This window comes from Mus caroli, chromosome 11 (assembly GCF_900094665.2).
Source record: "Mus caroli chromosome 11, CAROLI_EIJ_v1.1, whole genome shotgun sequence".
In the NCBI taxonomy this organism is placed as follows: Eukaryota; Metazoa; Chordata; class Mammalia; order Rodentia; family Muridae; genus Mus; species Mus caroli.
Window position 1 is genome coordinate 73,135,675 of NC_034580.1, and position 14,942 is coordinate 73,150,616.

Consider the following 14,942-nt stretch of genomic DNA (forward strand, 5'->3'; position numbering starts at 1 on the left):
TATTTTCCTTTTCTGAAGGTGGGTCCAGGGGGCCTATGGCTCCTAAGGGCTCTACATTACCCCTATTGTGAGAGTAAAGATGTTGGTGGAGGGAAGGGATCTTGGTGGATTACCCAGGTGCCTGACGGTCCAGTGAACTGGCTCAGTGGGTAAAGGTGCTGATAATCCTGACCACTTGAGTTTGTTCCCCAGGACCCACATGGTGGAGAGGACCTAGCTGGCCCCTTCCTTGAGGCCATGATCACCCCTTTCCTTTGTAGAATATTTTACAGTACACAGAGATCTTCAAAACATGAATTGAGTCCTCGTAACCCTGCACAATAGCTATCACTGTCTCTTCTTGTGTTTAGGGAGGCTCATAAAATTAAACTGTCTTAAGTTGCTCTATTAAGTGACAGACAAGGAGGCTGGAGAGATGGCTCAGTGGTTAAGAGCACTGACTGCTCTTGTAGAGGTCCTGAGTTCAAACCCCAGCAACCACATGGTGGTTCAGAGCCGTCTGTAATGAGCTCTGATGCCCTCTTCTGGGGTATCTGAAGACAGCAACAGTGTACTCATATAAAACAAATCTTTAAAAAGTGACAAACAAGCCGGTCGTGGTTGCGCACGCAGGCGGATTTCTGAGTTCAAGGCCAGCCTGGGCAGCCACGACTACACAGAGAAACCCTGTCTCGAAAAACCAAAAAAAAAAAAAAAGTGACAAACAAGCTTCAGGCCTGAGTGGCTCCAGAGCATATGCCTTTATGCTGCCCTTTGCCTCAACTTAACAATCTAACAGTGCCAAAAACAAACAAACAAACAAAAAAACACAAAAGAAAAAAAACAGGGGTGAAAGTCCAAGGTCTGGCTGCACATATCTCTCAGTTTCCCTGGCGAGAAAAGGCAAGGTGGGTGAGGGGTACTCAGGAGTCCCCAGGAGCCTCAGTCTATGAGGAAAAGGGAAGGAGAACTTTAGTTCACACCACTGTCTTCCTCTGTGAACTTTAATGAGACACTTAGGCTTCTATACCCTCTGCCTGGGTATACCTGCTTGATACCCTCGAACCTTTGGTAGGGTCTTTCTGTGACCGGAGGCAGTGCTGTTGAGCTACTGCCTGGAGCCCTAAGCAGGGCCAGAGATGAAGCACTGGGAGCCCCATGAGAAACCCATATAGCTTGGAGAGCAGTGAGAACCTTCTCCTGCCCCAGTAGCTTCTCTTGTATCTGGAAAGGGGCACACACAGTCACATGCTGCTTCATTTGTAGATGGGCACAGGCGGAGGCAGGTTGTTCAGCATTCTAGGAATCTAGAAGATAGTGTGATGAATTTTTTTTTTTTCCAAGACAGGGTTTCTCTCTGTAGCCCTGGCTGTCCTGGAACTCACTCTGTAGACTAGGCTGCCCTTGAACTCAGCACTCCCGAGTGCTGGGACTAAAGACGTGTGCCACCACGCCCAGCATGATGAAATTTTTAAAGACTTGTGTGGATGTAGAACCATGGCATGCGTGGAGGTCAGAGGACAACTCGCAGGAGGCAGTTCCCCCCTGCTAAGCCATCTTCCAGCCCAAGACTATGATTTTGATTAGTAAAGATTAGGAAAAGATCAAAGAGAGGTGTCAGGAGGCAGAAAGAGGCTTGGAGGAGACACAGGACCGTGCTGCAGTGCAGAGGGTTGCCACCCACCACCTCTAGTGCCATTCAGGTGGAGTGCAGCCAAGGTTGTGCAGGGAGGCCACCTGGGCCCGTGCAGGTGGCAGGTATCAGAACTGAAGCTGCAACAGTGGGATTTTCTGTAACACAAGAGGGCCAGGGCCATTCCCTGCCGTTGAGTGTGGTAACTGGTGATGACCAGCAATTGGTGGGGGCAGGAGTCAGTGGAGGACTTGGGGCAGTGGATTCCCCTAGATTGGGGAGTGACAGGTGTTGGAGAACAGCAAGGGAGGCTTGGGAGGTCCTTCTATATCCCACACGCAACACTTTTTTTTGTTTTTTTGTTTTTTTCAAGACAGGGTCTCTCTGTATAGCCCCGGCTGTCCTGGAACTCACTTTGTAGACCAGGCTGGCCTCGAACTCACCTGCCTCTGCCTGTGAGTGCTGGGATTAAAGGCGTACGCCACCATGCCTGGCTAACACTGTTTTTTTGAGTCCAAGGCAGCATTATGCAATAGATAAGGGGCAGTGCAGGGACTTAAATTGACTACTTAACTGGACTGAGAGTCATCACCTCTGACGATAACCAGTTGCTGTTGGAGGGAAACCAGGTTGCAGATGTATCTGAAGCCTTGACTGAGGTGTGCTCGGCTGCCTCCAAGTGACCCAGCCCCCTCTTCCCTCAGGTGAGAACAAGGAGACAGACAGACGTTGCTGGAAACACCAGCACTGTCCCGGGCATACCATCCACCCCTTCTCGGACTGTGGCCATCACAACAGATGTATGCATGCTGTCAGCCAATGCGACTGTGAATCTAGGTGAGGGCCCCCTTCATGGGGACCCATTCCCTTCAGGTTTCCCTCTTCAGGTCTGGCCTGGTACTGCCAGCCTAGCCCCAGCTTTTTTTGTTTTTTATTTTTTGGAGACAGGGTTTCTCTGTGTAGCCCTGGCTGTCCTGGAGTTCACTCTGTAGACCAGGCTGGCCTTGTACTCAGAAATTCTCCTGCTCTGCTCCAAGGACAATGAATGGGGAAATCTCTTGGCAGCCTGGGCCAAGCCCAGAAGCAGCTGGCTGTCCCCCTGGGCCCCTGGGGAATCGTGGCGGTATGGGGGCCCAGCCGAGTATGGTGTGTGGCAGGCTAAAGGACTGCTCAGGACACAAATAGGAGCAGCTCCCAAGATGTAGGCCCGACCTGCTCCAAAGATGGGGGCTCAGCCTGCTTCAACATCATCCATGCCCCTTGCTTTGAACTCATCCCAGAGGAAGAGTATGTGGAGCGGATCTGGTACAGCTGGTGAGTGCCAGCTGGCCAGCGATGATGGGACAGAACTCCAAGGTACCCTGCTTCAGCTCCATTAATTTCTTCCTATCCCTTCTTCCCAGGTGTAGAAGCCACAGGCCTGTCTCTGTGGCAATAATTTACCATCCCACCCACCATATGTATATGACAGAGGACGATCTGGAAGAGCCTTGCTGGGTTTCCAGCAAAAATCACTTAAGTCCCAGTGCCAGACCTCCTGACCCAAACACAGGGTCAGCCACTGAGGTTCCTGACTTATCAGTGCCCATCACTATCTGGCGTTCTGAAAGCCCCATAGAAAAGAGTCAGGAAAGCAACGTCATCAAGGATATAAAGAGAAAGGAGAAAGAGCAAGACGAGGAGGAGATGGTGGATGAAAAGGCAAACTTGAAGAAAAAAGCCAAGGGCAAGTTAACTAAGAAGAAAACCCCAGTGAAGTCAGTGTCTTCCCCTGCCGATTTGAGCCAATCTGTAAGAGGACCAGTGAGGACACCAGAGTCTAGCCCAGAAAGCCCGGGAGGGCTGGAGAGCGAGGACAGTTGTGAACGGGGTAAAGAAAGGCCCTCCAGTGAAGATGTTGTAGAGTCATCGTCCCCCAGAAAGAAATCTGGCCAGGCCAAAAAGAATGGGACAAAGAAAGAAACCCAGAAAACAAGCAAGAGAAAAAAATCTTCCCCAGTGCCCAACCCCAATCTCAGCTGAGGCTAGGGCAAACAGAGTGAATAATAAATCAAGCCTGTAACTGACCCCTACTGCTATTCTCTCTCCCTTCAACAGGGCCTCTTCTTATGGGAGGGGGCTGCAGGGATCCTCTAAGGGCAATCCTGCTTTCAAGGAGGAAGTCGATGTCTATGGGAAGTTAAGTAGGAGGGAGAGAGAACTCTCAGGACTAGGTGGGAGAATCTATTTGGGGAGTGGGTAGGGGGTGGGAGAACAGTGTTATCACATCCATTCTGTGGTGGCCAGCACTATGAAATGCTACCTTCAATAAACTGAACCTGCCACTCACTCAGCCTGCCTCTCCATCCTCATGTGGCCCCGAGGGGAAGGGGCTGTGGCACGTGGAGGAGATGCTCTTCCTGGCTGGGGTGGTCCAGCCCTTCTCACCCTTGCAGCAGCCCTGTTATGCTGGAGAAAGTAAAAAGGAGTTCCAGTACAAGGTCAGCCCTTTCCCACCCACACAAAGAATGAAGAACAGTGGGTACAAGCTCAAATGCAGCCATCAGTGGCAACCCAAGCAGAGACAAAGGAAGGAAGGCTCTACTCAGCACCCCCCCCCCCCCCCCCCAAACACACTAAATCACTGTGAGATGAAGCCTCCGTGAAGGAACAGGGAGATCAGATGTGCAGAATAAAAACAGCTTCAGAAAGAACCAGAGGCAGGGGCCGGCTGACACTGAGCCAGGGAGAGAGAGGGGTGGGAGAGAGCTCCTTTCCCACGGTCTGTGTGCCTGAGGGGGAGCAGGTGAGGGGGACCTGTGGGCTATCAGAGACAAGGGCCAGCTGGGAAGCGAAGGGGCATGCACAGCTCACAGATTCACTTCTCTCCAAAGTGTGGGAAGAGGAGAGCAACACACGAGCTTGGTGGCTGACAGCTGCCGGGCCCAGGATTTCATACCACCCTTTATGTTTCCGTTCCCTTCTCATAGATAGGACAGTCAACCTAAGAAGCTGCCTGAGAGATGGCCCAAGTTCCCAACATCCATGGATGGTTGTTCATGGCCACCTATCATTCCAGTTTTAAGAGGTCAAAGCCCTCTTTTGATTTTTCATGCACATACCCACACATGTACTTATGTAATTAAAACCCAGTGGTGGTAACACAGGCCTTTAACCCCAGCTCTTGGGAGGCAGAGGCAGTTATCTCTGAGTTCAAGGCCAGCCTGGTCTACAGAGTGAGTTCCTGGACATCAAAGCTACACAGAGAAACCCTGTCTCAAAAGCAAAAAAAACCAAAAAACAATAAACCCCTTAAGTGCACGTGTATCATTTATGTAATTCCAGCCTTCAGGAGGCTGAGGCAGGGCTGCTGTAAGGCCAAGGCCAGTCTGGGTTAGAGACTCCACTTCAACATGGCAAACAACAGATGAGAGAAGTCCACAGAGGGTCACAGGGCTCAGAGCAGGCAGGGAGGTAACCCCAGGCAATGTGAATCCTGGATTCTCTGGTAGATTACAAGAGGAAGTTTTTGGAGCTCCAAACTGCTGAAGCAGCCCTGCAGAGCGAGGGAGCTGGAGGCCTCTGTACAAACACTGTTTATTCAAATGACAGGCAAGAAGCAGGTGAGGTTAGGTGATGAGGGAAGGCAGGCAGGCAGGCAGGGGCTGGCAGCTCAGCACTGCTCCACATGGCCCTCACAGTCCTGCTTTGACAGCCAAGGTCTTGCCATCAGGACCAGAGCCACTTTCCCTCCTCTCCCTCCTGCCCCAAACTGAATAAATAGCATCGGTGTCCCCACACAGGCTGGGGACATAGACAATTGAGCTTCATGCCTCATGAGAGCCTGTCTCAGGTGCGGGCTTCCAGAGACATTACAGACTGCTCCACCTTTGCTCTCCTCCCTGCCATACTCCTCTCCCAGCCTGGCCCCAGAACAGGTGGTTAGCACAAGCCCGGAGTGGGACAGCTGCTGCTCGGTGCACACCAGGCTCACAAGGCCATCATCCAGCCTGCCATCCAGCCAGGCTGACCACTAAAAAGAACGTCATTTCACGCCACTTTATGGACAAAAAAAGAGGGGCAGGGAGTGAGGCCATAAGTGGCCAGGCCTCTTGGAGCTTCAGAGGTAACCAGAGTCCGAGGAACAGGCCCCCTACCGATCCATCTCGTCCAGGAGTGGGGTCGCATCGCCAGCAATGGACATGGGGGTGCTCTCGATCATGGGGCTGGGAGAGGGTCGTGGGGTCAGCCGCTGTTTCTGTTTCCGTCGTTCTGCCTCCTTTTCCTGTAGCCACTGCTCGGCCATCTTGCCCCAGTCGATAGCTGCGTGGCTGTTGGACCTGGAACACGAAGGAGAAGTCTCAGAGACTAGGATTCTTCTGAATCCTGAGAAGCCTTCCTGCTAGCCACTGGTGAGAGACCACTTTCAGACAGGAACCTGACATTACAGGTTACAGGAAGCAACCCGCCTCAGTCTTGCATTCTTCCCCAGAAACCAATGCCTATGGGAACATTTCACAGGTCTTGGCTTTCAAGAAGAGACATAATACCTGCTTATGTGAAGTCCTCAGGCCACATGGCACCACCTGTTCCTAGAAGTAACCAGCTTGGGTTATGGACTTACTTTGGCTGCTGCTGCCGTTGTCGGGAGCTGGAGGAAGGCTGGGGCTGGGCCTGTGTAGACTGTGGGGTGGTGCTGGCCTGGAGTTGGTGGTATTGTGGGGTGGTAATGGGCTGGCTCGGGGTTGTATAGGAGTAGCTTGGTGTCATTAGTGGTGTGGCCACTGGCTGCTGGGCTGGTGTTGGGAACACCTGAAGAGGGGTGGACAGAAAAACAGGGGTGTTGAGGGCATGCTTGACTTTACTGTGAATCTCTGGCAGACTTTAAGAGTTGGCTCTGAACACTGCTTTCCAGCTGACCCACTTCAAGCAATATTTTGGGCAGTAAAGGGAACCCAGCAGGATAAAACCAGCAAACAGTTACCCACCACCACCAATCTTGAACAGCTCAGGTGGGCTGAGGGTTCCAAATATCCCACAAGGCTTTCTGCAAAGGCCTGCCCTCCTCTACCTTTTTAAAAAAAATATTTTTTGAGACACGGTTTCTCTGTGTAGCCCTGACTGTTCTGGAATCATTCTGTAGACAGGGCTGGTCTCAAACTCAGATCCCTCTGCCTTCCAAGTGTTGGGATTAAAGATGTGCACCACCACTGTCCAGCTATCAGGCCCTTTCCATTCCCTTCCCTATCAAATGTTCTAGAGGCAAGGAACGTCTGTTAGAAACTGTTCCTAGGCTCAAGCACACGAAGCTCCCAGCAGAGGGCATGGCCAGAGGTGTCTACGGGATCTGGGTCTATGTTGGAATGTTTATGGGATTGCTCCCTCTCCTCCCCATCCTGCTCAGGAACAGTCCTCCCGAAAACATACATGGTAGGCGCTGCTGCCTCCTCCGCTGCCACCGTAGCCATACTGGCTGGATGCCCACTGGGCTGGGGTAGCATTGGGGTTCTGCCCTTGGCCTGTCACAGCAGCAATGGCACTGAACATCTGTGAAGTCATGTTCTGAGGCAAGGCATTCACAGCCCGTGTCAGATCTGTAAATACAGATGTCCATGTCAAGGGTGCAAGTCCCTTCAGTTCCCCCGCTACCTTACAAGTCTCAGCCCCAAACACCCTACCTGCAAGATTGATGTTGGCTGGGGTAGCATTGATAGAAGCGGGGGTCCGTGTTCTGTTGCTGCTACTGGGAGTGATGCCTGTAAGAAGTGGATACAGCCAGTTATGTTCCTCAAGAAAGCTACTTATGGCTTCCTAGTTTAAGAGTCAGAGGAGGAAAGGAAGGGTGGGGAAGAAGAGCTGTACAGGCCAGGCCAGTAGATGGAAAAGCTCCCTGCTACTAAGAGGCTGAACAGGGGCGAGGCAGCTGCTAACTGACTTCACCTCACTGAGCCAGGACCTGTGTTGTTCCCACCATAGCCTAAAGTCAGGGGACAGCAGAACTCACCTGGCACAGGATCCTGATAATGATCCTTAAACCACCTGAAGAGTCCATTCACAGTTGGGAAAATCTGGCCCCGGTACCGGAATCCTTCAGGAGTCACTGTTACATATTCTATCCTGAGATTTTATAAGTAAACAAGCATTAGATACCGCTTGTGCTAGCTAGTTTTATGTCAATGTGATGTGTAAGCTATAATCATCAGAGAAGGGAGCCTTAAGTGAGAAAGTACCTCCATAAGACCAGAATGTAGGCAAGCCCATAGGACATTGTTTTTTTTTTTTTTTTTAATTAGTTGGGTGGTGCCACCCCCAGGCTGGTGGTCCCGGGTCCTATAAGAAAGCAGGCTGAGCAGCCATGAGGAATAAGCCAGTAAGCCCAGTCCTCTGTGGCCTCTGAATCAGCTTTTCGCTCCAGGTTCCTGCCCCGTGTGAGATCCTGTTCTGACTTCTTTAATGATGAACTAAGATATCAAAGTGTGAGCCAAATAAATAAACCCTTTCCTTCTCAAACTGCTTTTGGTCGTGGTGTTTTATCATAGCAACAGCAACTCTGACTGAGACACACTGTGGCCACCAGATAAGCATCAACCGTACGTACATGTACATTAGCCAGAATGGGTGCTGGAGGAGGGAAGATGATAGGGAGAGGCTGCAAATGACAGAGCACAGTCAAGGTTAAGGAGGTCATGGCCTTGTGCCGAGTACGGGCTGCCAGAGGAAGCTGTGCTGGAGGCTAACTGGAGACAAGATGCCTTCACTGAGGACAGCAGTTACAGGCAGGCGAGAGTGATACAAGGTTACGGGGCATCAGGGAGGAGGAGACCTCCCCCACAGGTTCAGATAAGCAGGGAGAATTCTCTAGTACTCTAGAAGGTGCTTAATCTGCCTTCATTCAGTATTTCTGAGAGTAACAGAGTGGATAAGAGGATGGGCCTTAGCTTCATACCTGGATCTGGTCTAGTCTGAGTTCTGCACTTACCACCTATGTGACTGCACCAAGCACTACAGCCCATAAGCCCAAAGGAGTCACAAGGAATGACGAGGCAAGTATACAAGGCAACCAATCTAGCTAACAGAGAGCTATGTTCTCTCAAGGAGAGCCAACAACAGCTCTGAAGACAATGGTAAATACGGTGTGATCCTCACTCACACTCAGCCCACACTTGCTTCCTAAATCTCCACCCAAAGATACAGGTCAGGGAGTCTGTGGGATTCTAGGGGAAGCCACGGTGTTGAATCTTATTTCAGGTCGTCACCTCAGCTGGCCTTCATCAAACATTTCCAGTCTTACAGGGCCCTGGCTGCTACTCTGTGGGAGGCACTGATGTGACAGGAAAGCCATCTCAGAGAAGAGCATGATATTCTAGATGCCAAGTGTGGCACAAGGCCCCAGGGTTGCACATGTGACCAGTACAGAGCTAGAACACAGATGTGTATTTCTCCACGAGTGGAGAATGGCTGGTGGCAGGTCAGGTTAGGTCGGTCAGGACAGCAAGTATGATTGATCACTAGAGTGTGCAATAGGCCAAAGCAGATCGGTGTAAGGAAACTGGACCCAGGCTCAGGGTGAGCTAAAGGGGTGCAGGAAAAGGAATGTCTCAAAAAAGCCGCCTGCCAGTCACACATGGAAGGCAACAGAGCAGGTGATAACACGATCTCACCCACTGCTCAGTAGGCACAACATATGTCCATTGTGGCATCAGTGAGCTATCATGTGCTGAGAGCTCTGGAAAGGCGTTAGAAGGGAGCAGAAAGGCAAGACCAGCAGGACACCCTTGCTTATGCCGTTACTGCAGTGCCTAGGGAGTGCTTGAAAAGGGGACAATGCCTGTTCTAGTTCTAGGCAACTCTTTTTTTTTTGGTTTTTTCGAGACAGGGTTTCTCTGTGTAGCCTTGGCTGTCCTGAAACTCACTTTGTAGACCAGGCTGGCTCTGCCTCTGCCTCCCGAGTGCTGGGATTAAAGGCGTGTGCCACCATGCCCAGCTGCAACTCTGTTTTTGTGTCTCTACCAAGCATGTCCAACCTTCTGACACCATGATACAACACTATTATTTACAATGTTCATGCTTGAGAACAACACAAATCAACTTATATTAAAGACAAAGAAAAGAAAAGAAAAGAAGAAAAAAGAAAGTAACAAAACCAAAAAACAAGTCACAAAAAATTGTCATAGAATCTAGAATCCTGTGCTGGCCCACAGCCTAGACACATATGCGTCAACCAAAACTCCGGTTGTGAACAGGTAAGAGGACAAGGAGGTAGAAGCAGAGAGGCGTGGCCTGTGTGTGGACCCCAAAGGCAGCGGCATCTCAGCACCAGTGCTCACCTGGGTTTACCCCGGGGCTGGTATCCCAGGAGGAACTTGCCGGGCAGTTCCTTGCAGGCACAGATGAAGTAAGGGATGAAGGTGGGCTTCTCCTTCTTAGTTTTGATGAGCAGCTCCTCTAATTTCTGGGGGGGCAGAATGAGGAGGACAGGTTGGGATGGTAGCATGCTTGGGATACAATGACTGGTGCACTCACACATGTACTTCCTTCACCAGTGAGTCCCTATGCTCTCCTTAGTGACCACCCAGAAGAGCCAGCCTGGAAGGTGTCCAGAGGGTCCAAGGCTCACCTTTCGGTCCCCACCACTACAGTCCTGGTAATATTTGTGGTTCAGAAGGTCTCGAGCAAAGGAAGCCATGGGCTGGACATAGCGGGCAACAATCTCATCCAAGTCTTCAAATTCCTATAGGAAGAACAGAAGGCCTCACACATCACAGATTCCAGCCCTTCATCAAACCCAGCCTCAAGAGACAAGATGCAGGGGTTGATGTCCTGATCTTGTTGAATCTCACCCTACTGCAAAGTCCCTTGAATTTATCAGCTGGCTTGATTCCATCCCAGACTCTAGTTCACCAGCATCGTCTTTTGAGTACTAACCGGATGATCCCCTGGTATTTATGAACACCAGGGAGCTTCAGCTTTCTCCTTGTTGAATACAGATAAAGAGACCTCATGTGTGTGCATTTTTCCCTTCCTCAAGAGCTGTCTCTAGGCTATTTTAAAAATTGAAATATAGGGCAAATAAAGCTAGTACTTATGCTACAATCTACCTAGCTCTGTTGTTCTTTCTGCATAATGAAAATATGGATGTGTTCAAGTTACTGTCAGGTGAAAGCAACCAGGAAGAACTTGTTCCGGCATGGCCCCACCTCACTGTTGATCCACAGAGTGGCTCCCAGGCTGAAGGCGTTCTCCTTGCCCTCCTCCCGCACGTCCACGTGCTGGTAGATGCCGGCACTAACTTTCCAGGTCACCGTCAGGTGGTTTTCACCCTTACTGCTGGGCCGAATGATAACATCCCCTTGGTCCATGGTCTCCATCATCTTTTCTGCTTGCTTGAAATTTATGTTATGGAAGGACGGGTGTGCAATCACTCGCTTGATGTATGCTGAAAAGGCAGGAAGAGACAGATCAGGTGACAGGTTAGGAACTGACAGTGATAGGACAGTCAAAGATAGCTTTGATCCACCACGGGATTCTGACACTGTCAGACTTTCTGGGCTTGGATTCCATGATACGAATGAGGTGTTAGCCTCAGTTCTTAGGCTGTTTGAGGAAATGAAATTTAGCAAACTCTACATGGGAGATTGTGGGTTCCAGTCCTGCTCGTGCCTGCCTTTCATGTCTCTAGGCTCCAAAGCTTTGAAACTGGGCACAGGCTCTGTTAAGCCTATGCACAGGAACTCTGCGGTCTAGGTCTCTGGTATAAGCTGTACTCGGGTGTAAGCCTAGCCCAGGGCACTCACTGGTCCGCTGCTGCTTTCGTTTCATATCCTCTTCCTGCTTGTGGTCTGCAGCTTCTGCATCAAAGTCGTAGTAGGTGTCCTTGGGCAGTTTCCACTCATTGTTCCTGTCCATGAGGTCTGAGGTCCGGCAGGTCAGGTCTGCACTGAACTTTTCAATATCGATCTTCATGATCCGGCAGTGAACAGTCATCCCCACCTAGATCCACAGAACGTGTGAGCTGGAAGGGACAAACCTATCCAGCCCAATGCTTTATTTCACATAAAAGAAGAGCAAAGCCCAGTCAGAAAGGGAGGACTTGCCCAAAGCCAGCTACACAATGACAAAGTAGGAACTTGGGGGTGGGTGGGTGTATCATGTCCCAGTGCCTCTCACTCTCAGCTGGAGCCCTGGAGGGACCATCACGGGCATCCCTCCCAGGATGTTAGCTAGAGCTCATGCCCTTTTATGAAAGGAATCAAAGTAATTAATAGCTGTGTTTGGTACTTTTCCTGATGAGTCTTTTCATGTAAATATTGGCTTAAGGCAGTCTGGGTACTGTTGAAAATCTTAGCTTCATTAAGATTAAGAAATGTCTTTTTTGTCAAGCAGTTGCGGTACACACTTTTTTTTTTAAAGTTTTTTTTTTGTTTGTTTGTTTTGGTTTTTTGAGACAGGGTTTCTCTGTGTAGCCCTGGCTGTCCTGGAGGTAGAGGCAAGTGGATCTCTGTGAGTTTGAGGCCAGCCTGGTCTACAGAGCAAGTTTGAGGACCGCAGGGCTACACAGAGAAACCTTATCTCAAAAACCAACCAACCAACCAACCAACCAACCAACCAACCAACCAACCAACCTCTTTTGAGCCCTAAGTCCACAGCTCTTCCAGAGTCACAAGAGTGTGGTAATCAAGTGAAAATGGCCCACAGGCCCATAGATTTACATGCTTATCCTATGTTGAACTGTCTGAAAGGACTGGGAAGTGTGCACTTGTTGGAGGAGGTATGCTACTGAGGTTAGGCGCCGAGGCTTCAAAAGTCCAGGTCAGGCTCAATGTCTTCCTCTGCCTATTGCCTATGAACGAGGATGTAAAATTCTCAGCTACTGCTTTACAGCCATACCTATCTGCTTTCCACCATGATGATCATGGACTAACCTAAAATCTAGGTAAGCCTCCAATTAAATGCTTTCTATTATAAGTTCCTTTGGCCATGGTGCCTTTCCAAAAACCCCGAATTCAGTTCCCAGCACTGCATAAAACCAGGTATGGCGTATGTGTGTTCATTTTAGCACTTGGGAGGTGGAGGCAGGTAGACCAGGAGTTCAAGGTCATCCTCAGCAATGTACTGAGTTTGCGGCCAGGCTGATCTTACCCCTGAAAACAAAGAGTATTTTATTCCTATGAATTTGGTACTTATACCCAGAGATCTGAAAAATTTTTAAATTATATTATCATCATTATTATTATTATTTTGGTTTTTCGAGACAGGGTTTCTCTGTATAGCTCTGGCTGTCCTGGAACTCAGAAATCCGCCTGCCTCTGCCTCCCGAGTGCTGGCATTAAAGGAGTACCACCACTGCCCGGCTTTTTAATATTATTTATGTATGTGAGTACCCTGTTACTCTCTTCAAACACACCAGAAGAGGGCATCAGATCCCATTACAGGTGGTTGTGAGCCACCATGTGGTTGCTGGGAAATGAATTCAGGACCTCTGGAATAGCAGTCAGTGTTCTTAACTGTGGAGCCATTTCTCCAGCCCCTGAATTTTTAAAAAAAGATTTATCTATTTATGCACATTATGCATAAGAATGCTTTGTCTGAGTATCAGCATACCAGAAGAAGGCAGAGAATCTCATGGAACAACAATTATAGACAGTTGTAAGCTGCCATGTGAGTGCTAGGAATTGAACTCAAGACCTTTGGAAGAACAGCCAATGTTCTTAACCACCGAGGCATCTCTTCAGTGCCTGGAGATCTGAATTTGATCCTTGGACCCCACATTAAAGCCAGACAAGTATCATCAAAACCAAGGTAGAACTGGATCTAGTAGTGCATGCTTTTAATCCCAGCATGTAGGAGGCAGAGGCCGGTAGATCTCTATATAGCCTACACAGCAAGTTATAGCTGGGGCTACAGAATATTATTGCTCCTTCCTCACCGCCAAGAAAATCCAAACCGACAACCATAGGTGGAAAGTGAGAATCAATTCGGGTATAAAGTTACTCTCTGACACCTAAGTACATTCACTGAGTGTCTAGCTAGAGCTAGAACTCTGGCAAAGTTACTGTCAAGTCACACACACACACACACACACGGCCTGGGGCAGAACATGGACACACACTCACTGAGTGTCTGTCACTGAGCCTGGCACATGGCAGCCTCAGGAGGAGATGATAGGACAGAAGGGAGTTGGGAGATTTACTGCCAACTTCTCACTCGGAGGGAGGTTCCTTCTGTGTGGTCCTGCACCGCTGTGAAGCTCAGAGGTAGTCTATCTATGGACAGAGCTGTGCCACATAGCCTTTGAAATCTCCTGAGCAACACTGCCCAACACAGAGAACAGGCAGAGCTTTCTTGTTTGTGATGTTGGGTCTCACTTCCTGCCGTGTGCTGAGAGCACAGCTCCCCACACAGGAAGGAACCCTCTCCCAAACAAAGGGCTGGCAACCAGCAGAAACTGCTTTACAACAGTAGACAAAAGCCACCACTCATTCAGATGCTCTCCCCAGCTTCTTCCAGTTATTATAAATCCTTTCTACTCTCCCCACCAGCGGTCACTGGAACAGAGCCTAACTTCTGGTGGGGGCAGCTCAAAGCTAGAAAGCCCAACAGGGCAACCGGAGAGTGCATGACTCCTGAGCCCGGTCACCATCTACCTTCACTCGCTCCTCTGGCCTCTTCACCACCTTGTCACTGAGGAATTTGGTAGGGATGAAGCCGGTGACGCCATTGTCTAGCCGTGTTTTCACGCCAATGGCCTGACCAGGGCATGATCCACTGTCAAAATGGTTCCAGACCTGAAGAACAGAGAAGAGGACTATTAAGATTAGGAAGCTCGGGCTGGTGAGATGGCTCAGCAAGTAAGAGCACTGACTGCTCTTCCAAAGGCCCCGAGTTCAAATCCCAGCAACCACATGGTGGCTCACAGCCATCTGTAATGAGATCTGGCGCCCTCTTCTGGTGTGCTTGAAGACAGTGTATTTACATATAACAAATAAGAAAAAAAAATTCAGGAGCTCGTGTGTACAGAAGAGAGCAGCTGGGGTGGGGGTGTGGGTGGGGGTGTGGGTGGGGATGGGGGCTGGAGAGATGGCTCAGTGGTTAAGGGTATTTATTGCCTTTACAGAGGATCTGGATCCAATTCCCAGAATGCACATAGCAGTTACAACCAACCCTAACTCCAGTTATAAGGGGTCAATAAGTCTGACTTCTGAGGGCACCAAGTCCACACATTACATTGTACACAGACAAAATATTCACACCTAAAGTAAAGTAAATAGATAAAGAGAGAAAGAAAGAAAGAAAGAAAGAAAGAGGAAGGAGGCAGGCCAGGAAGCAAGGAAGATGACTCGGCGGGGAGAGG

The 14,942-nt window shown here is 49.7% G+C and overlaps 2 protein-coding genes across 2 annotated transcripts in view; one reads left to right on the forward strand and one right to left on the reverse strand.

The window, feature by feature from the left end:
- The window catches only part of Proca1 (protein interacting with cyclin A1), an 11,173-nt gene extending 7,238 nt beyond the window's left edge, over positions 1-3,935 (forward strand). The window contains exons 2-4 of the mRNA XM_021177677.2: positions 1-18; positions 2,317-2,449; positions 3,016-3,935. The exon at positions 1-18 is cut by the window's left edge and continues 63 nt beyond it. Coding sequence (XP_021033336.1) covers positions 1-18; positions 2,317-2,449; positions 3,016-3,634 — 770 coding nt within the window. The 3' untranslated portion in view covers positions 3,635-3,935. The remainder of the gene's footprint in view (positions 19-2,316; positions 2,450-3,015) is intronic.
- Positions 3,936-4,903: 968 nt separating this feature from the next.
- Positions 4,904-14,942, reverse strand: part of Supt6h (SPT6 homolog, histone chaperone and transcription elongation factor) — a 39,598-nt gene continuing 29,559 nt past the window's right edge. Inside the window, exons 28-37 of the mRNA XM_021177464.2 lie at positions 14,236-14,376; positions 11,386-11,581; positions 10,789-11,027; positions 10,209-10,322; positions 9,919-10,043; positions 7,596-7,708; positions 7,270-7,347; positions 7,019-7,185; positions 6,216-6,403; positions 4,904-5,931 (exon numbers count right to left, since the gene is read on the reverse strand). Coding sequence (XP_021033123.1) covers positions 5,745-5,931; positions 6,216-6,403; positions 7,019-7,185; positions 7,270-7,347; positions 7,596-7,708; positions 9,919-10,043; positions 10,209-10,322; positions 10,789-11,027; positions 11,386-11,581; positions 14,236-14,376 — 1,548 coding nt within the window. The 3' untranslated portion in view covers positions 4,904-5,744. The remainder of the gene's footprint in view (positions 5,932-6,215; positions 6,404-7,018; positions 7,186-7,269; positions 7,348-7,595; positions 7,709-9,918; positions 10,044-10,208; positions 10,323-10,788; positions 11,028-11,385; positions 11,582-14,235; positions 14,377-14,942) is intronic.